The sequence below is a fragment of the Oncorhynchus gorbuscha genome, linkage group LG14, assembly GCF_021184085.1.
Source record: "Oncorhynchus gorbuscha isolate QuinsamMale2020 ecotype Even-year linkage group LG14, OgorEven_v1.0, whole genome shotgun sequence".
NCBI lineage: Eukaryota > Metazoa > Chordata > Actinopteri > Salmoniformes > Salmonidae > Oncorhynchus > Oncorhynchus gorbuscha.
This window is the reverse complement of record NC_060186.1, coordinates 70,721,933-70,743,590: the sequence shown is the minus strand read 5'-3', so window position 1 is coordinate 70,743,590 and position 21,658 is coordinate 70,721,933. Positions and strand designations below refer to the sequence as shown.

Sequence of the window (21,658 nt, the reverse complement as noted above, 5' to 3'; positions counted from 1 at the left end):
TCCTCTCCTAAGTCAGTGCTGTGTGTTCTTTAGATGAACTCTTTAAAGCATGTTTTCTTCTAACACAGTGTAACACATTCTGTCCTATAGGACCTGTACAGGAAGGACTGTAACCTGGCAGCCCAGCTGCTCCAGTGCAACAAGTCCCATTATAGAACCCAGCTTTCTGAGGTGAGTCCTCCACCAACAGCGCTACCAATCAGACCAACTGGGTTCAAATTTAGACTTAGCTTTGTATCAAATACCTTGAGTATTTGAGGTATGGGCACGATGTGCAGGGCTGCAAGTATATGCATGAGTCTTGATCCGTTCACGTCGATCAATGCATGAGCAAAGGGTTAAGGGCTAAAACCTGGGCTCTTCACACAAGCTCATGCAGTTCTAAACTTCCAATACATCAACAGTCTGAATCATGATTACTCCACTGATGGATTGCTAATGAAGCAAATGTTTGACAGGGATTAACAATGGAAAGCTGTAGCTGCACTATGTGACAGGTGGGTGAGTAATTGATGGAAGATAGATATACATACATACAGGACCGGCTCTATTTGAGTGTGCCCAACAGTGCCCATGCTACTTTTGTTGCCCAGCAGCAAAGGAACAAGTGAGAATTAATCAGTGCGTTAGTGCCAGGGCGGATTGGCAAGGCTTTCCACTGTATTAGCCCTGGGCCTCGTGCCCGGCCAGCATGGCAAGAGCAGATTCCAAAGCTGGCACGTTGCCTATACCATTAAAAAAATGCCTTATCACATTTGGCACAATGAGGACGGAATGGAAATATCAATGCAACCACGATTTATCAGTTACATAATAAACTAGTGATGAGTCCCCTGCGGGGTGTGTGTGTTCATATGTGTGTGTGTACTCTATCACAGGAGGTTGGTGGTACATTAATTGGGAAGGATGGGCTCATGGTAATGGCTGGAGCGGAATAAGTACAATGGGAACCAATACATCAAACATGTGGTTTCCATGGTTTCCATGTTTGATGCCATTCCATTTGCTCCATTCCAGCCATTATTATGAGCCGTCCCCCCCTCAGCAGCCTCCACTGGCCTATATGAGTGTGTGTGTTGTTCCTATGTGGAGTGAAAACAATAAACAGATGACACCTCGGATATATACAAAGGTTATATTCCTACTTATGTCTTTTATCCTGTTTATTTGTGGGCTGGAAAGTAATCAAACAATCACTGATGGCGTGGTGCAACACGGTGTTGCAGTATTGAAAACAGAGGATCCAATGACTCCTATCTTTTTGATTTTTTTTTTAATACTTGTTTTTCTCTGATGTTGGTATAAAATAATTGACATTCAAAAAAAAATGTGCATAAAATATAACTCAGTATTTGTATTATGTATTTTATACACATTTTTTTGCCATCTTTATCAGGGATCCAATAATTACAGACCTCACTGTACGTGTTGACAACGAAATGTCTCATGGTAATTGGGTATTTACATAAAAAGTGAAAGTGTGATGCAACTTCCTATTAGCCAATGCAGCTATAATTAACTACCTTCTTACTAGTGATAGTTGACTAGATTCATGTTGATAACGTTCTGCAATTGGCTTAATTCTTGTTGCAATGGAGAGGTGGCAGCAACAGGTTTCTAGTGCATTTCAGTTTGCATCGAGAGCTGCCCAGAAGAATAGAACCTCGGTAAAAATATCAAACTAATGATCTCATGATGTACAGTGACTTCGAAAAGTATTCAGACCCCTTGATTTCTTCCATATTTCCTTAGGTTACAGCCTTATTCTAAAATTGAATACACCATAATGACAATGCAAAAACAGGTTTTTAGGATTTTGGGGGGAATTTATAAAAAATGATAAATAGAGGCCTCCCCAGTGGCACAGGAGTGCTTGAGGCTTCACTACAGATCCTGGTTTGATCCCAGGCTGTGTTGCAGCCAGCAGCGACCGGGATACCCATGAGGCGGGGTACAATTTTCCCAGCGTCGTCCGAGTTCGGGGAGGGTTTGGCCGGCCGGGTTGTCCTTGTCTCATTGCACTCTAGTGACTCCTGTGGCGGGCCGGATGTAATGCACGCTGACACGGTCACCAGGTGTACAGCGTTTTCTACAACACATTGGTGCGGCTGGGTTCTGGGTTAAGCGAGCATTGTCTCAAGAAGCAGTGCGGCTTGGTGGGGTCGTGTTTTGGAGGACTCACGGCTCTCGACATTCACCTCTCCCGAGTGCGTACCGGAGTTGCAGCGATGGGGCAAGACTAACTACCAATTGGATATCACGAAATTGAGGAGAAAAAGGTGTAAAAAAATATGAATAAAGACCCGATGGTCACTCTGACAGAGCACTAGAGTTCCTCTGTGGAAATGGGAGAACCTTTCAGAAGGACAATCACCTCTGCAGCACTCCACCAATCAGACCTTTATGGTAGAGTGGCCAGACAGAAGCCACACCTCAGTAAAAGGCACATGACAGCCCGCTTGGAGTTTGCCAAAGGGAACCTAAAGACTCTCAGACCATGAGAAACAAGATTCTCTGGTCGGATGAAACCAAGATTGAACTATTTGGCCTGAATGCCAAGCGTCATGTCTGGAAGGTCCCTGGAAGCATCACTACAGTGAATCATTGTGGTGGCAGCATCATGCTGTGTGGAGGCTTTTCAGTGGAAGGGACAGATTGAGGATTGAGGCAAGGATGGAGTCAAGGATGAATAGAGCAAAGTACAGAGAGATCCTTGATGTAAACCTGCTCCAGAGCGCTCAGGACCTCAGACTGGGGTGAAGGGTCACCTTCCAACAGGACAACAACCCTAAGCACACAACCAAGACAACGTAGGAGTGGCTTTGGGACAAGTCTCTGAATGACCTTGAGTGGCCCAGCCAAAGCCCGGACTTGAACCTGATCGAACATCTCTGGAGAGATCTGAAAATAGCTGTGCAGCAGGTGTGCCAAGCTTGTAGCGTCATACCCAAGAAGACTCAAGGCTGTAATAACTGCCAAAAGTGCTTCAACAAAGTACTGAGTAAAGGGTCTAAATACTTATGTAAATGTGATATCTGGTGGGCTTTTTTTATACATTTGCAAAAATGTATAAAAACCTGTTTTTTCTTTTTCATTTTGGGCCATTGTGTGTAGTTCAATTTTGGAATAAGGCTGTAATGTAACAAAAAAAATAATAAAGTCAAAGGGGTATGAATACTTTCCGAATGCACTGTTTGTTTGTTCGACAACCGTTCCACCTTTTAACTTCAGGTTATGGTTTAAAGTTGAATTCCTGTCTGTTCTCCATATGGTGCCATTATGTGTTAAAATAATATTTGTATTTTCTGTCTTTTTTACATCTTTCATGAACTTTGCACTCTCTCACCACTGGTCACTTTATCACAATATTCTATATCTCTCTCTCTCTTTCTCAGTTGCCTGCTGAATTCCAGGAACGAGTGACCATGCACATGGATGGCTCACCTCTTTGCCACACCGTGTACGCTGACTCCGTCCCCGCCTCAGTCATCGCCAAAGTATTGGGGAAGCCCGACGAGGCCTGCAGCGGCAGCCAAGCTTCCAGTTCGCCTAGCCCCCAGCCCCAGGACCAAGGCTTCCTCCTGGACACCCTGGACAGAGACGAGCGCCTGGGCCTCCGGGCAGCATACAAGTCAGACCTGTACAGCAGTGACACAGCCCTCTATTGCCCGGTCGATCAGAACCGTGAACGCAGGCCAAGCATGGACGTCCACAGCCAGAGGAAGCTGCTCTATGGCCCCCAGATCTCCACGGACAGTAACCCAGAGGAGGGTACCTTGTTGGGGCTGAGGTCTGGCTTCTCCCAGGAGTGCTTCGCCAAGTTCCCCACCTCTCTGGGCCCCGCCTCAGGCAGCTCCTACTCCAGCTTCAGCGGAGGGGGCTCAGATGACAACAAAGGCAATGGCCCTCCCAGCAGCACAGCCTCCTCTCCTCACCACCACTCCCTCTACATGGACTGGAGGGATGGGGGAGACTATGAGAGGAAGAGCGACTCCTCCTGGGAGAAGGACAGTCCCAGCGGTGGAGGCTTCGCCAAGGTCCACGCTGTCTTCCAGCAGGCCAGCGATCATGGTGGAGCACACCACCAGAACGGCAGCTCACCCGTCTACAGCCGCACCATGTCCTCGTGCTTCAGCGAGCCCTACGAACCCCTCCCTCCCTCCTCCTCACCAAGCGTTGCCTACGGAGACAGCCGCCGTGGCAGCACGCTGGCACCAGAGGAGGAGGAGCCGATTGGCCGCTGGAGACAGCTGAGCGCGGAGGATCTAAACTCCCACTCGTACTGCTCGCCCGGTCGGGCCTCGCCCTACAGCTTCTCTGAGCAGCACTTCTCAGTTCGGCCCGCCAAGATCCGCCTTGGACCCCTCTACAGCAGCTTCCAGGAGGGGCCCGACTACTACCAGGGAGGGGTAGGACCCATCATGGACCCCCCGGTGTGCTTCTCCACGCCCAGCCCCGAGTGCAGCCCTGTGGGGGGCCTCCGTCAGTCCCATCAGTCCCACAACCAGCAGGCCCACCAGACCCATCTCTACCGGGCCAAGGAGGACAGCCAGGAGTCGGAGCACATCCTTTACCACTCAGGGAGCCCCGAAAACAGGGAGGGCAGCTTTGATGTGGCGGGGGCCGGGGGAGGAGTTGGAGGAGCGGGACAGACCAAGGAGTACGTGGATATCAGCCCCAACAGCTCCAATGAGTCCCTAAACCAGAGGTCCCTGGAGATGGCTGCCGAACTGCAGCACTACCAGTCCGAGATGCAGCCCCCTTCGCCCCCCCAGGGCAGTCCACCACCGCCCCCGCCACCACCTTGTCCCCCTCCACCGCAGTATCACAATATTGGCACATTGGGACTTTCGAGAAAGGACAGTCTCACCAAAGCCCAGCTGTATGGAACACTTCTGAACTGAGAGAAGAAGGTATTCTGACTTACTGGTCTCTCTCTTTTTATCCATCTCTTTCCCTGGTGGGATGTGAGGTAAGAAGTCTTGGTGAATCTAGCAAAACATATTGATTAGTGTGAGGCTAGCCAGTTGTTCAGTTTAAGGACATCCATTCTGAAAGGACAGTTGGAAGATACAGTAATTAAGCATGAATTTATCAGATTGTTGCCACAGCTGTGAAAACGGACAAACTAGTGGTTCGCATCACTACAATGAAGGTGTAAGTTTGTCTGGGTCAGGTGAATTGACAATTCCTTACTGTGCCAAATGAGTGGGGACTATAGGAAAATACTTAGCTACCTTTGGTACATTTGGTACATAAAATAGTCTTTGGAGGTACCAGAGACCAGTTGTTCCATGTGCTGTACACAAAGCACAGTGAGCTTGTAGACAAAGGAAACATTTAAAGTAACTGTTGAAATATATTAATATATTTCATTACAACATCAAAAATGTAATAGAAATTACTACAATTCAATCAGGTGTGGGCAACACATTGTAAATATGTCTGGTTAAGAGCATCTGCCAATCAAAGAGAGATACTTGGGGCTCTATTCAATCTTTAAAGATTCCCCCATAGAAATGTAAAGGTGAATTCCTATTGACCCGACATATACAGCGTTTAGCGTGAATGCAGCCTCCCTTAAAGAGAGAACATTGCCTTTAAATTTCAATCACGCTTTAAAGCTGAACTTCCGCAATGTGGATTGAATAGAGTCCTTAGAATGTTGAAGATTCAGAGGACTGTCTAAACTACAATTATAGATTTGTTTATTGTCAATCACAGGCTGAAAACTGTGCTGCATTTATGCAGAGTAAAATATGTATGACCAATGGGGTATCCTGGTAAATGTTTGCAGTACTATACAGTAAAGGTCCTGGGGAATGGGTTAAAGTTGTAGAACTATACCATAAAGGGCCTGGGAATGGGTTAACGTTGTAGAACTATACAGTAAAGGTCCTGGAGAATGGGTTAAAGTTGCAGCACTATACAGTAAAGGTCCTGGAGAATGGGTTAAAGTTGCAGCACTATACAGTAAAGGGCCTGGGGAATGGGTTAAAGTTGCAGCACTATACAGTAAAGGGCCTGGGGAATGGGTTAAAGTTGCAGCACTATACAGTAAAGGTCCTAGGGAATGGGTTAAAGTTGCAGCACTATACAGTAAAGGTCCTAGGGAATGGGTTAAAGTTGCAGCACTATACAGTAAAGGTCCTAGGGAATGGGTTAAAGTTGCAGCACTATACAGTAAAGGTCCTAGGGAATGGGTTAAAGTTGCAGCACTATACAGTAAAGGTCCTGGAGAATGGGTTAAAGTTGCAGCACTATACAGTAAAGGTCCTGGAGAATGGGTTAAAGTTGCAGCACTATACAGTAAAGGTCCTAGGGAATGGGTTAAAGTTGCAGCACTATACTGTATAGTGCTGCAAGTTTAACCCATTCCCCAGGCCCTTTACTGTATAGTGCTGCAACCTTAACCCATTCCCCAGGCCCTGCAGCACTATACAGTAAAGGTCCTAGGGTATGGGCTAAAGTTGCAGCACTATACAGTAAAGGGCCTGTGGAATGGGTTAAAGGTGCAGCACTATACAGTAAAGGGCCTGTGGAATGGGTTGAAGTTGCAGCACTATACAGTAAAGGGCCTGGGGAATGGGTTAAAGGTGCAGCACTATACAGTAAAGGGCCTGGGGAATGGGTTAAAGGTGCAGCACTATACTGTAAAGGTCCTGGGGAATGGGTTAAAGTTGCAGCACTATACTGTAAAGGTCCTGGGGAATGGGTTAAGTTGCAGCACTGTACAGTAAAGGTCCTGGGGAATGGGTTAAGTTGCAGCACTATACAGTAAACGGCCTGGGGAATGGGTTAAAGTTGCAGCACTATACTGTAAAGGGCCTGGGGAATGGGTTAAGGTTGCAGCACTATACAGTAAAGGGCCTGGGGAATGGGTTAAAGTTGCAGTAATAGGTGTTTTTACAAAAATATATAGATGCCCCTAGGCTGAATCCATTTCAGTGCAGCTCTGTCCACTCATTCAGTTTTTGCTTTGACATGATTTTAAAATATCCAGAGCACTTAAAGAGACCGTTCAATGTAGGTATTATTTTGTTAACAATAGACTTCTTTTGAGATGTAAACATTTGTCCTACCCGTTGATACTATTTTTTCTCTATAACCTTTGGATAAGTTTTCCTGTCCCACTCTACCTCAGATTCTCATTCTCACACCCCCCATCAAGCAACTGCATGCTTGTTACGATCACATCATTATGCATGTTTCTATATTTCTGTTGTGTTTCCTTTAACCTAATAAAGCACAAACTACGCATTTTGATGCGCCAAGGCTGCCTCAACTGTTTTAGTGTGTGTGGGAAATAAATACAATGTCATTTAGTCTAAAAGATCACAGATACAATGTCACTGTAATGGTTTTAAAAGCATTCAAATCAAACTGTGTGTGTGTGCACATACACACGTGTCTAGAAATTATCTTTGGATTGTCGACTATTTTGTTCGACTATATAATTCATAGCATTAGCCATACCTCCGCATTGACATTCAAAACACATTCCCCCCTCTCACTCACTCTGGAGCGAAAAGGGAATTACTTGAGAGATAACATCTAACCAGAGGAAGGAGTCGCCACAGCATCAACATCATCTGACTGAATCTGAATCTCATTGTCAACTTTATTGTTCCCGTCCATCCTGTCACAGCAGAAGGTGACGAATTTACACTTCAAACACCTCATGAGAGGAAAACTGGATTAGTTAACGCAACACAACCAGTCTCCTATTCCTTTTTCTACTGCCAAGTGCCTGCTGCAGGATGCATGAGCTTAGCTGCCTTCGCATTTAGTTACAGCTGCTGTACTACATACCTGTTGGCTTTTCAAACCACCCCGGAGATATTTCTATAGCACTATAACCAATCATGTTCGCACTCGGTAAAAGCAAATATGACAGTTCAGCTCCCCTTTGATAATCGCTACTGGGAATTAGCTCCCCTCCACTTTGACTGTGTGAACTTGTGATTCAGTGAACACTGGTGAAGACAGTACAGAAGATAGAATAGCTGGTTCCTATGGGAACGGATATACTTAGTTACACATTCATTTCACAGGCACATTGCACACCTCCAATCACACTCACACTCCATCCACACCTCATTTGCACATCACAAAATTATATGTGCACACACGGACCCACGCATGCACGCACGCACCCACACACACACACACACACACCGAGGTTAATTAAAAATTGTGGAGACTTTACCCACTGACCCCAGTTCCAATGAAACCCCAAGAAGTCTCAATCAATCATCTCCCAATTCACTTGATTTCCAGGGCAAATCTCTCATATGGTCTCTATAAGAGAGTCTGGAACCCAGGTCTCCCAGGTCCCTTATTGAGTTTTTATTCCCACCATGGTCTCACTCAGGTCCCACAGTCTCTTGGCCGCCTGATCGTCTGTCGCCTTGGGCATCAGCTCCTCCTCCTCGCAGTTAGCAAAGCACTTCCCCGCCACGCCCTCCACGTCGGGTGAACACGCTAGGTAGAGTGGCGTCTGAGCTCCCTCCAGTGGGCTCTTGAAGAAGAACAACGAGGCCAGGTAAAAGAGAGGTTTGGCCAGGAAGGGGATGTGGATGTGTCTGCCCAGCCTGGTCCTCACGATGCCTGGGGTGAGGGCATTGACCGTTACCCCCGTGACGCCCTCCTCCTCCAGGCGCCGGGCCAGCTGGTGGGTGAAGAGCAGATTAGCCAGCTTGCTCTGGCTGTAGCAGAAGGCTTTGTTGTAGCTTCTCTCACTGTAGTGGTGATAGAAGTAGAAAACATTATCCCTCAAGGGGAGAATCATCCATAGAAACACAACAGACATTACACAAGGGTTGTGTTCATTAGGCACCAAAATAAAGAAAACTGACCGAATCAGGGAAAGACTAACTTGAACTATTGTCCAATAATAAACAATATGGTTTTTTGTGCAAACCGTTTTGCTACAGTCTGCACTAATGAATGGAAAAACACAATACACAAAACATAACATGAACCAACCGCACCTGTTGAGGTCGTCGAAGTTGATGCTGCCATACTTGTAGAGCTTGGAGGAGACCACCACCACGCGGCTGGGGGAGGAGCGCTTGAGGAGGTCCAGGAGGAGGTGGGTGAGGAGGAAGTGACCCAGGTGGTTGACCCCCAGCTGCATCTCAAACCCCTCCTCTGTCTTCGTGTAGGGACACTGGTAAATGCCTGCGTTGTTGATGAGCACGTCGACTTGTTGTTCTTCCTAACAGGGGCAGTCAGAAGACAGGCATGTATGAGGCAGACATACAGTACCATTAGTAGAGAGTTTTTGCTTAGTGGTGGCTGGATAACTGTCATGTTGGTCTCTTTATCTCAATCATTCATGAGTAAGAAACTACAATCAACGCAAGTGACTTCAAGTGAAGGAATTGACCTTATATCTAAACCTTATATCTAAATGTAATCCCTTTACAATTGAATTGATGTTGATAGCTTTTGTAAAAAATAAAAAATAAACGTTAAATGAATGTGTACATGTGGTGGTTTCACAACGTTGGACAGCGCTTTGAAAGGTAACCTTCATTTAAAAAACAACAGCCCCAGTATTATGGTATGGAATGAACGAGACGAGACCCTCCAACAGCTCAAACAACAGAATATTCCACTGCATCAGTCTTTTATCTTCGCGGACCAGATAACATTTAGACATTTTTGCCTTATGTACAATAGTTATTTAGCCTAGACTGACCTCAATAAAGTTCAGCAAAATGCACGTTTACCTTCAGGATCTCCTCGCAAAAGCTCCGCACAGACTGAAGCGAGGCGAGGTCCAGGTGTTTGATCACCACCTCTCCGTGCTCTGGCCCCGCTTGCTTCTTGATGTCCTGCGCTGCTTCCTCAGCCATCTGCTGATCCCGACAGGCCATAATCACCCGGGCCTGGAGTTTGAGCAGCTCCCCGGCCGCGGCCTTCCCTATGCCGCTGTTCGCCCCGGTCACAATGACCGTCTTTCCCCGCATCATATCGGCCGGGTACCGGAGCAACTCGACCGCTTTCTTCCGGGGGAACATTCTGCGAACAATTAGCAGTATTCCACCGCCGACGACAGCGGCCACAATAATCGCAGCTGACATTAAAGCGAAGAGTTTTATGTTTCACTTACAATATTTATGTAACACAGTGAGAAAGGAATTGAACAACAACATCCACAAGGCTTTGCAAAACCTTCACATGCTCATGTGCTCGTGACACCTCGCTACATAACGAGTAGGTCGCACCCTGCTGGTAGACATTGGTGATGTCACGTATAGGGGGCTGTGTTGTACACTGTAATTAGATTGTATCTACCAATATGTAATACATTTACAGCTTCCTGTAAAGTAACACCAGTACATATTTCCCCAAATAAGACACAAAACAACCTTTAATGTTCTCACAATTTTATTGTAGAAAACCTCTGATGACCACTGTTCTTCTCAGTAACACACATTTGGTGCTCAAAAACCCAAAGTACAAAACATATTCAATCACCAACAACAATAAGCTAATACTAATGCACATTCTGGGTAGGCGTATGTTCTATCTATCTACTCTGTCTCTATACTGCAGGGTGAAAATAGGCCCATAGTGGATATCTTGGTAATCAAGCAGTTGTGTCAGCCATGTCATTACAGGTGCACAACAAAGGACATTGTTTTCAGGGAATGACAAACAGTAGGCCTACCACACCCAAGGCTTCCCCTATAGGTGTGTGCTGTATTGTGTAGAGTCAAACCATACGGCGACTTATCATTTAATAAACAATGTACTGTACATCTTACACACAACTGTTCATTTGACACGAACAACGAGGTAGGGGACACCCATGAACCTACTGTGTATTTCACAGGGAGAAGCTAGATGGGAGAAGCTATAAAGATGAAATTTCGTACATAAAATTGATGTAGAAATACAACAGAAGATTCAAAATAGGCCTACACTATGCATGATTTAACATGTGTTTTTTTCTGTAGATGAGACAATACTATTTAATCAGGGCATGTGTGAACATAGTCGAAGGTGTAGGCAGAGGTTGGAAATACAGACAGGGTGAGTCTATCTACGACTGGGGTTAGTAACAAGGCCAGGGTAAGGGAGGCAATGTTGAAGAGGTCTGGGTGGGGGTGGAGGTGGGTATGGGTAATCTCAAGGCTGGGCCTCAGTCTCTGCCTCAGTGCTGGGTTCATGGTAGATGTAGCTTCCTACACCTCCAGTGTTCACCCCTGGAATGGGCCAATAGAAAGACGTCAGAATACGGTGATATACAGTGTATGAAATATCATAATACTTGTAAACCATAGCAATAAGGCATTTGATCTTTCATGTGGTTAAGAGGAAGAAAGTTTTGAGTGAGTGAGCCTACCTTTGGGCCCAAACAGGGTGGCGTAGCACGGTTTGTGGCAGTAGGCCTGCCCATCATGCTGTAACAGAATGGAATGAATATAATGTACTCTACTGAGACAGTTCCAGACACAGCTTTAAAGACATCTGTATCTATCTATGGCCACATAAATACTATATAAAAACTCAGCAAAAAAAATAATATATATATATATATATATATATATATATATATATATATATATATATATATATATATATATATATATATATATATATATATTGCCATAGAAATACTGTATCTAACTATGGCCATATAAATACTAAAATACCAAATAAAACTATGGCCATATAAATACTACATATATGTCTATGGCTATAAAAATACTGTATCTATCTATGGCCATAGAAATAGAACTACCGCACTACACTGCATTTGCACTGCAATATATACACATAGGGTATATGCACTGTAGTATATTCCATTGTAAATGGTCTCAGTATATTCCACTGTAAATGTTATAGTCTCAATATATTCTAATGTACATCTTATAGTCTCAGTATATTCCACTGTAAATGGTACAGTCTCTGTATATTCTAATGTAAATGGTACAGTCTCTGTATATTCTAATGTAAATGGTATAGTCTCAGTATATTCCACTGTAAATGGTATAGTCTCAGTATATTCCACTGCAAATGGAACAGTCTCAATATATTCTAATGTAAATGGAACAGTCTCAGTATATTCCACTGTAAATGGAACAGTCTCTGTATATTCTAATGTAAATGGTATAGTCTCAGTATATTCCACTGTAAATGGTATAGTCTCAGTATATTCCACTGTAAATGGTATAGTCTCAGTATATTCCACTGTAAATGGTACAGTCTCAGTATATTTCACTGTAAATGGAACAGTCTCTGTATATTCTAATGTAAATGGTATAGTCTCAGTATATTCCACTGTAAATGGTACAGTCTCAGTATATTCCACTGTAAATGGAACAGTCTCTGTATATTCCACTGTAAATGTTATAGTCTCAGTATATTCCACTGTAAATGGTATAGTCTCAGTATATTCCACTGTAAATGGTATAGTCTCAATATATTCTAATGTACATCTTATAGTCTCAGTATATTCCACTGTAAATGGTATAGTCTCAATATATTCTAATGTACATCTTACAGTCTCAGTATATTCCACTGTAAATGGTACAGTCTCTGTATATTCTAATGTAAATGGTACAGTCTCTGTATATTCTAATGTAAATGGTATAGTCTCAGTATATTCCACTGTAAATGGTATAGTCTCAGTATATTCTACTGTAAATGGTACAGTCTCTGTATATTCTAATGTAAATGGTATGGTCTCTGTATATTCCACTGTAAAAGGTACAGTCTGTATAGTCTCAGTATATTCCACTGTAAATGGTACAGTCTCTGTATATTCTAATGTAAATGGTATAGTCTCAGTATATTCCACTGTAAATGGTATAGTCTCAGTATATTCCACTGTAAATGGTATAGTCTCAGTATATTCCACTGTAAATGGAACAGTCTCAATATATTCTAATGTAAATGGAACAGTCTCAGTATATTCCACTGTAAATGGAACAGTCTCTGTATATTCTAATGTAAATGGTATAGTCTCAGTATATTCCACTGTAAATGGTATAGTCTCAGTATATTCCACTGTAAATGGTATAGTCTCAATATATTCTAATGTACATCTTATAGTCTCAGTATATTCCACTGTAAATGGTATAGTCTCAATATATTCTAATGTACATCTTATAGTCTCAGTATATTCCACTGTAAATGGTACAGTCTCTGTATATTCTAATGTAAATGGAACAGTCTCTGTATATTCTAATGTAAATGGTATAGTCTCAGTATATTCCACTGTAAATGGTATAGTCTCAGTATATTCCACTGTAAATGGTATAGTCTCAGTATATTCCACTGTAAATGGTACAGTCTCAGTATATTCTAATGTAAATGGTATAGTCTCAGTATATTCCACTGTAAATGGAACAGTCTCTATATATTCCACTGTAAATGGTACAGTCTCTGTATATTCTAATGTAAATGGTACAGTCTCAGTATATTCTAATGTAAATGGTATAGTCTCAGTATATTCCACTGTAAATGGTACAGTCTCAGTATATTCTAATGTAAATGGTATAGTCTCAATATATTCTAATGTAAATGGAACAGTCTCAGTATATTCCACTGTAAATGGAACAGTCTCAGTATATTCTAATGTAAATGGTATAGTCTCAGTATATTCCACTGTAAATGGTACAGTCTCTGTATATTCTAATGTAAATGGTATAGTCTCAGTATATTCCACTGTAAATGGAACAGTCTCAGTATATTCCACTCTAAATGGTACAGTCTCAGCACATTTTCAACAATCATTTAGAATCAATTCTTCTATCATGTGTAATTGTGCTATGTTTATTGTTTTTATATTATATATAGATTAAGTGTAAATCCCTTTTTATACATTCTCTTTGTATATTTTGTATATCGCTAGCAGCACCACTTCATGTCAAATTCTGTGTATGTGAAAATGTACTTGGTGAAAAAAAGGTGAATCTGACTCTGATTCCCATTCAAGTCAGTGTTACTGTATGTGAAGGGTGGCCCAGCAGCCATTGTCTAACTGTATTTCTATGGTTCTGCATTCCTGGAATCTTTCTAATAACACACCCCCCTCTCCCACACCCCCCTCTCCCTCCCCCACACCCCCTCCTCCCAGTCTTCTGTCTGTCACCTCTGCGTGACTGCCTGGGGCCAGGGTCTTGCTGCACCTCTCACAGCGCAGACAGGGTCGATGCCAGTCCTTCCCCAGGGATGTCACCTTCTCAGCTGCACACACACACACACACACACACACACACACACACACACACACACACACACACACACACACACACACACACACACACACACACACACACACACACACACACACACACACACACACACACACACACACACACACACACACACACACCAATGTCAGACATATCACCATGGAAACAACATTCCTCCACCTCACCATATTCCCCTGGACACCCACCCACAGAGGATGTGAGTGGGAGGATGTGAGTTTGTGTCCACACACACATTAGCATATACAGTAAGAGCTCCAATATGGCATGGGCAGTAACATAACACACGTACCGAAATACACTGTCTTGCTGCACCTCGGGCATTTACTGGGTTCTCCAGAGAAAGTTGAGAAGCTTGCGGCTGTGTCAAAAAGAGATTGAGAAGATGAGGCTTGTTACAGCCAGTGGTTATCTTCATACGGGATATAATAACACGACAGCAGATCTGTTACTCTGCTTTCATGTTGCTTACCCTTCACTGGGCCTCTGGCATGAGCTTTCTTCTCCTCAGGTTTGGCCTCCGTTTCCGTGGAAACACTGGCAGGGGTATCATTGACAGGCGCCTCGTAGACATAAGAGCCAGCACCTCCGATATTCACACCTACAGAGAGAAATGCTTAATTCAGTCAACATACAAACACATTGATCATAGTTTCCTTTTATAAGTCTCTCTGCAAACGCATACATTAGGCCTATCTTATAGGCTTGCTGTGAATAATTAAAATGTTTTTATAACCACATAAAGCACACATAACTAAATAATGGATGGCTATAAAGTTAATGTATTGCACCTTTTGGTCCAAAGAGGGCAGCATAGCATGGCTTGTGGCAGAACGGAGTTCCATCATGCTGTGAACAGAGGGAAACACAATGAGCTGAAGAAGTATCTGGGAACAAACACATTGGACTTTGTTGGGGTGGATCTTGGTATAACTTGAAGTAAAAATGCCACTACAACATATTGACGCCCACTCCAGCATTGAATGCTACATGACTGACTTGAGTTTAAAACAGCCGGTGTAGCTTTAGAGGGATCTTTGGATCTGTGAAACATGCAACAGAAATGAGAGGAAACCAATGGATTTTAGATGCACTGCACACTACACATGATAGCACCCCACACTTTAGTAGCCTACTGTACCCTAAATGAACTATAGAAGCCAATCCTCTCTGTTCGTAACAGGCCTCGGTCCCTGTATAGTACTGTACAGTACCTATATTGATGAACAGGCTACGTCAGAATACTCCCTCAAAATGCTGATAGAGACCTTAACCCGTGAGACCTTAACCCTCCATAACCTTCCCAGAGATCTATGGGAACAGAGCCAAAATGTCCTCTTAGTTACTCATCTTTATTGTACACAACACTTCCTGCAGTTTCTGACTGTTTCTGTGTGAAAAAATGTAGAAACCTTCTTGGAACCAAAAAGGGTTATTCAAAGGGTTCTCCGATGGGGTCAGCCAAAGAACCCTTTTCAATTCTATTTTGCATTTTTTATTCAACCTTTATTTAGCTAAGGAAGTCAGTTAAGAACAAATTCTTATTTACAATGACGGTCTACCCCGACCAAACACTAATCCGGACGAGGCTGGGCCAATTGTAAGCCGCCCTATGGGACTCCCAATCACGGGCGGTTGTGATACAGCCTGGAATCGAACCAGGGTCTGTAGTGACGCCTCTAGCACTGAGATGATTGTAAGGTACTGAATCCTCTTACCTCAGCATGGCCCCCTGGGTTCAGGGTCTTGTTACAACGCTCACATTTCAGACAGAACTTATGCCAGTCTTTCCCCAGAGATGTCACCTTCTCCGCTGTGTGGGGGATGGGGGGGGGGACAGCGGTTACATTACTGTACAGGAAAGTGACATTTGTAGTTGAATTTACCCATTTAGAGGGACATGTCAATTCAGTATAAGATGCTACAGACTGAGCTGCTTCAGTTGGAAGGGTTCTTCATGGAACCTAAAAGGGTTGAAAAGGTTCTCCTATGGGGACAGCCGAAGAATCCTATAAGGTTCTAGATAACACCTTTCATTCTAAGAGTGTTGGTCAATACAGTATATAGAAATGTAGTGAAGATAAGGCTGTTATCTCTAATCTCAGATATCCCATCCTCTTTAGATTGGCGACCTGTCACTAATGCAAGACACGGTTAAGTGGGAGGCAGTGAGCACTTTGTGATGTCCCTGCAGGGTGTTTTCTCTCACTCCCCCTCTCTCACTCTCTCTGTCCGTCTGTCTGTCTTTCTCTCACTCCTCTCTCTCTCACTCTCTCTGTCCGTCTGTCTGTCTTTCTCTCACTCTCTCTGTCTCTCTCTGTCTCTCTCTCACTCTCTCTGTCCGTCTGTCTGTCTTTCTCTCACTCCCTCTCTCTCACTCTCTCTGTCCGTCTGTCTGTCTTTCTCTCACTCTCTCTCTCACTCTCTCTGTCCGTCTGTCTGTCTTTCTCTCACTCTCTCTGTCCGTCTGTCTGTCTTTCTCTCACTCTCTCTGTCCATCTGTTTGTCTTTCTCTCACTCCCTCTCTCTCACTCTCTCTGTCCGTCTGTCTGGCTTTCTCTCACTCCCTCTCTCTCACTCTCTCTGTCCGTCTGTCTGTCTTTCTCTCACTCACTCTGTCCGTCTGTCTGTCTTTCTCTCACTCCCTCTCTCTCACTCTCTCTGTCCGTCTGTCTGTCTTTCTTTCACTCTCTCTGTTCGTCTGTCTGTCTTTCTCTCACTCTCTCTGTCCGTCTGTCTGTCTTTCTCTCACTCCCTCTCTCTCTCTCTCTGTCCGTCTGTCTGTCTTTCTCTCACTCCCTCTCCCTCACTCTCTCTGTCCGTCTGTCTGTCTTTCTCTCACTCTCACTCTCTCACTCTCTCTGTCCATCTGTCTGTCTTTCTCTCACTCTGTCTGTCTGTCTGTCTGTCTGTCTGTCTGTCTGTCTGTCTGTCTGTCTGTCTGTCTGTCTGTCTTTCTCTCACTCTCTCTCTCTCACTCGCTCTGTCCGTCTGTCTGTCTTTCTCTCACTCCCTCTCTCTCTCTCTGTCCATCTGTCTGTCTTTCTCTCACTCTCTCTGTCCGTCTGTCTGTCTTTCTCTCACTCTCTCTGTCTGTCTGTCTGTCTGTCTTTCTCGCACTCTCTCTGTCCGTCTGTCTGTCTTTCTCTCACTCCCTCTCTCGACCTCTCTCTGTCCGTCTGTCTGTCTTTCTCACTCCCTCTCTCTCACTCTCTCTGTCCGTCTGTCTGTCTTTCTCTCACTCTCTCTGTCCGTCTGTCTGTCTTTCTCTCACTCTCTGTCCGTCTGTCTGTCTTTCTCTCACTCCCTCTCTCTCACTCTCTCTGTCTGTCTGTCTTTCTCTCACTCCCTCTCTCTCACTCTCTCTGTCCGTCTGTCTGTCTTTCTCTCACTCTCTCTGTCCGTCTGTCTGTCTTTCTCTCACTCCCTCTCTCTCACTCTCTCTGTCAGTCTGTCTGTCTGTCTCTCTCACTCTCTCCATCTGTGTCTCTTCCTGCCCTTCCAGTCTCTCTCTTGTTCTCTCCCTCTACTTTGTCTAGCTGCACAAGCATAGCACACACACACGCACACACACACACACACACACACACACGCACGCACGCACGCACGCACGCACGCACGCACACAGGGAGAGGAAGTGAGAAAGGAGGCTGTGGGGGGTTGTTCATTCTAAATAATCAATGTTGATTAAGGGGTATTTTGTTTGCCCTTTGGTACAATATGTGATTATGTCTCTTCCTGTATCTGTTGATGAGATCCATCCAGTGGCAGTGTAGGAGCAGGACTATATGTCTGAATCACAAATGGCACACTATTCCCTATGTAGTGCACTACTTTTGACCATGGCACAGGGAGGCCTCTGGTCAAAAGTTGTGCACTACATAGGGAATAGGGTGTTATTTGGGACAGCCAAGAACTCTGACAGTCAGGGAGGAGTGAGGATTATTATTATCAGTAGCTTTCAAGGACAGCAACGGGCAACACTAAATTACCCACAAAGTCAGTACATTTTCAGAGATATGGGTGATGACTATTATGTAATGACCCAGATTACAATGTTAAAATGAGGAGAAGTCATGGGGCATGAATCAAAGACTGGGAATTACATAACATACATCATCTAAACTCCTGAGGCAGAGGGACATGGACAGAATATGAGGTATTTCGTAATGAGAGTGGGAGTAGACAGAGAGAAGTAAACACTGTAGATATAGCAGCACTCAAGGATACCATTAAGCAGACAGGGACTAAATGAACTAGGAACCTAAGGGGGGGCAGTGTGTAAATAATGGGAACAAACAAAAGGAGACTGACAAGCTACAAAAGTATGGCTCAGAGGGGCCTTTCCATAAGTGAAAGTACTAAGATGCTTAGTTTTCAATGTCTCAGACAGCGAGCAGATTTCAAGTGAAAGGCTACCAGGTATTTATTCAGTCGTTCATTACCAGATGGAAAACCCAAACCATTGCCTATTTGGGGACTAATTAGGCAAAAGAAACAGATGCTTCAAGATGAGTGAAAAGTGTTGCAAGGTTTCCAGGGGTTTCATTCTGACATACTGCCACTGACTATCAAACACAAAAAATAAAGAACCCCAGAAAGTACCATCTGCTTACTGTTTTTAATTTATGAATAAACAAAAAATGATTCTAATATAGTCTAAGAAGAACTATCAAAACTATTTCTTTGTTTAGTTTTTTACTGTGGTGTATAGGAGCTTCCTATGACAGGAAAGTGGGATAAAAAATGAATGATAATGGTTTGAACCATGTACAGTATGTTTCAGTTTAAACAGAGACCAACAGGTCTGGATCGACCATATGAATTAACATGTTGAATCCGTTTTTCTTTTAGAGTGTCTCACACTACACGCATGCTCTGTCATTTTAAGGGTGCGGTTTGGCCGGCCGGCTCGTGCGCGGCTCCATTCCATTTCATTCCTTGGGAGGCTGGGAGCTGTCCATGCCAGTTAGTGCTGAAATGGGAATCCTATTGTTCTCCAGAGATAGATCAGGGCAAAGTCGATCCATCACACATATGCTACGAATTAATCATGTATATGCAAGGTATAGTGACAATCTATCTGCGCAGCAACTTTAATAGCCTATACCTTATTAATTGCATTAGCTCAATCTCTTTATTGTGCCACGGAGCTAGGCTAAAGGCTATCTCAAATCTTTTAAAACTACGAACACATTCCCCGAATAGGCCTACTGTAAACAGGCTATCGGTAAGGATAAGAGATTGCTTTTAGATCCACCTAATAGCCATCAATGGGATACTCTGCTTATGTCACTAATCTGGGGACAGATGTTTTCACTTTATATCCCTCCAAAATCCCAACTGGTCAGCTGCAGGTAAGTGGTGTGCGCGCGGAAATCCTATCGCACCGCTGGCGTCTCATTGGACTGATATGACCGATGTATAGCCACGAGCTACATGAAGTCATACAGTAGCTTTCCCATATGACCTCATGAAATAATAAATGATCACACCTGCAAGGACATGGCTTTGGTTTGTCAATCAACACAAAGACTGCATAAGCACATGTAGACTATACCACACAGAACGTCTGAAGTCATTTACAGTCAGGAACCAGGCATAATAGTCTCTATAGGAACGCCAGGCTGACCAATACTTATATTAAATAGTCTAATACTGGTTCATTCTTATACAATATATCAAAGGCAGTACAACTGTTTATTAGGCCTACCCCCAATCTATAGGTTAATATGCATACGGTATAATTATAACGTTTACAACAGTTGGCTCAGATTTTAGACAAAATAACGGTGACTACAATAGTCATTACATAGCTGACTCGGGGTGTGGGGTCGGACATAAAACACATGGGAGGATAGCATGGAAGGATATGCACGATCATATGAAAAATGCACTTACCAAAATAAACTGTCTTGTCGCATTTAGGACATTTCGATGCCATGTTAATTGTATTTTGGACTAATGCCCCCTTGAGAATATTATTTCCTTTTTTCTTTTTAATTCAGTAATTTGAATCGGCTAGCTTTTATTGATGGAAAAGTGGAAATAGCAGACAGCATCCTCCCTTGCATTACTCTACGAAATTGACATAGCCCCTCCTTTACGATGACGTATATGCTGCTGGCCCAGTCCCAATACTGTTTATTGCTCCCTTGGCCACTGCACCGCAGACTTGAACCTAGTCCACTAGGACAGGCATTTAATTTAACCTAAATGTACTAAATGAACTAAATGAACTAAATAATACCTAGTAGCTGTAGTGTATCTGTGCTTATTTATATATGCGAGCACATTTTAAATGTGACAGCAGGCTCAGACTTACAGTGCATTAGTTCAATGAGAGACAATGTAATCACCTGTATGTCATTTGAAGTGTGAGAGTTCCCCTCTCGCACTTTATCTTTCAACAGACATGTTTGTTTCCACTTTGTGCGGTTGTTAGGATACGCTCTTCTACCTCTGTGCTACTCAGACGGAATGTTAAGTGATGCTCTTACAAGTCCCTAGATTATTGAGTTGAGGGGAAAGATTAATACATTTTCAAAAAATGCGAAAGTTCAGCCAAGGCTATTAGACATGACCAATGAGACAAGCCTCATAAGAGGACTTTAGTCCAACTCATTATTCACAACGATTTACATTCTTACTCTTGATTCGATTCCAAGAGAAATAGCCTTCCATTAAAATCCCACTAATGCATGCTCTATTTTTATAATAAGATAAATACACTTAAACAGCATCAACGTAAATGGAAACGGTGTTGCTATTTTCCACAGAAGCTTGCTTGCTTTCCCCCTGGAGCCTGGGAATGCATGATCTTAAAATAAACACTTCCAGAATGGTCTGTCCAGAACCAAAGTTTTGGCTCAGCAACCAAGAATGGGTGAAACTGGTCTGTTGGGGAAATGTTGGTCTCCGTAACACACATGGTTCCGTCTCTACTATTCCTCTGCTGTGCACCCTATATTACACCATACCTTAATTAACAATAACAGCGTCCCTATGTGGTATTTCAAGTGTTAGTGTTACAATTACTACTCGTCCAGTGTTGCCCATTTCCCCTTGGTGAGAACTTGGCAGAGCAAACAGTACTGGTAGCCTTATCCCTGGGCTTATCAACCAGTCCTTCTCATCCTCTATTTTAACCGTCCACAACCAGCAACCGGACATGACATGCCTAACTCTGGGTGCAGAGGAGGTTCTTATCTCTCTGGTGATAAGGGAGAACCCTGCCATGATTGCCCAACATGGGCGTCCATCACACCTCAGTCACTCCAAATAATAGACAGGATTGATACAGACACAGGCTGGGGGAGATGGAGACTCTCAAGTTAAGAAACAGTGAAGAATTGCAGGAAAATTGTTTTAAAAATGCAATCATTTCCAGAGGAAGGTCACCTGAGCTTTTGCACCTCCACTTG

General features: G+C 43.7%; 3 protein-coding genes across 5 annotated transcripts in view; 1 reads left to right on the top strand and 2 right to left on the bottom strand.

Moving 5' to 3' along the window:
- LOC123995370 (brain-enriched guanylate kinase-associated protein-like) overlaps positions 1 to 7,268 on the top strand; it is a 61,817-nt gene extending 54,549 nt beyond the window's left edge. For all 3 annotated transcript variants that reach the window (XM_046298922.1, XM_046298925.1, XM_046298923.1), the window contains 2 exons: positions 91 to 171; positions 3,396 to 7,268. In XM_046298922.1, coding sequence (XP_046154878.1) covers positions 91 to 171; positions 3,396 to 4,904 — 1,590 coding nt within the window. In that variant the 3' untranslated portion in view covers positions 4,905 to 7,268. The remainder of the gene's footprint in view (positions 1 to 90; positions 172 to 3,395) is intronic.
- Positions 7,269 to 7,347: 79 nt separating this feature from the next.
- Positions 7,348 to 10,185, bottom strand: LOC123995371 (retinol dehydrogenase 14-like). The gene is made up of 3 exons (XM_046298926.1): positions 9,738 to 10,185; positions 8,994 to 9,220; positions 7,348 to 8,741 (listed from the first exon to the last, which is right to left on the bottom strand). Exons 1-3 carry the CDS (start codon positions 10,089 to 10,091, stop codon positions 8,339 to 8,341), a joined length of 984 nt encoding a protein of 327 aa, XP_046154882.1. The 5' UTR covers positions 10,092 to 10,185; the 3' UTR covers positions 7,348 to 8,338.
- A 199-nt stretch (positions 10,186 to 10,384) lies between these two features.
- LOC123995372 (cysteine-rich protein 2-like) lies at positions 10,385 to 20,346 on the bottom strand. The gene is made up of 8 exons (XM_046298927.1): positions 20,136 to 20,346; positions 15,953 to 16,047; positions 15,026 to 15,083; positions 14,707 to 14,835; positions 14,527 to 14,595; positions 14,114 to 14,208; positions 11,360 to 11,417; positions 10,385 to 11,219 (listed from the first exon to the last, which is right to left on the bottom strand). Exons 1-8 carry the CDS (start codon positions 20,176 to 20,178, stop codon positions 11,143 to 11,145), a joined length of 624 nt encoding a protein of 207 aa, XP_046154883.1. The 5' UTR covers positions 20,179 to 20,346; the 3' UTR covers positions 10,385 to 11,142.
- Between the last annotated feature and the right edge of the window lie 1,312 nt (positions 20,347 to 21,658).

Bases quoted from the DNA above. Each gene is read 5' to 3' on its own strand.
- LOC123995371 (XM_046298926.1), bottom strand. From the start codon at position 10,091: ATGTCAGCTGCGATTATTGTGGCCGCTGTCGTCGGCGGTGGAATACTG. The intron at 9,221-9,737 runs GTAAACGTGCAT...TGCCCCTGTTAG, and splicing joins TTTGCGAGGAGATCCTGAAG to GAAGAACAACAAGTCGACGT. The intron at 8,742-8,993 runs GTGCGGTTGGTT...TCACCACTACAG, and splicing joins AACTTCGACGACCTCAACAG to TGAGAGAAGCTACAACAAAG.
- LOC123995372 (XM_046298927.1), bottom strand. From the start codon at position 20,178: ATGGCATCGAAATGTCCTAAATGCGACAAGACAGTTTATTTTG. The intron at 14,596-14,706 runs GTAAGCAACATG...TTTTTGACACAG, and splicing joins TGCCAGAGGCCCAGTGAAGG to CCGCAAGCTTCTCAACTTTC. The intron at 14,209-14,526 runs GTACGTGTGTTA...GTGTGTGTGCAG, and splicing joins CAGCAAGACAGTGTATTTCG to CTGAGAAGGTGACATCCCTG.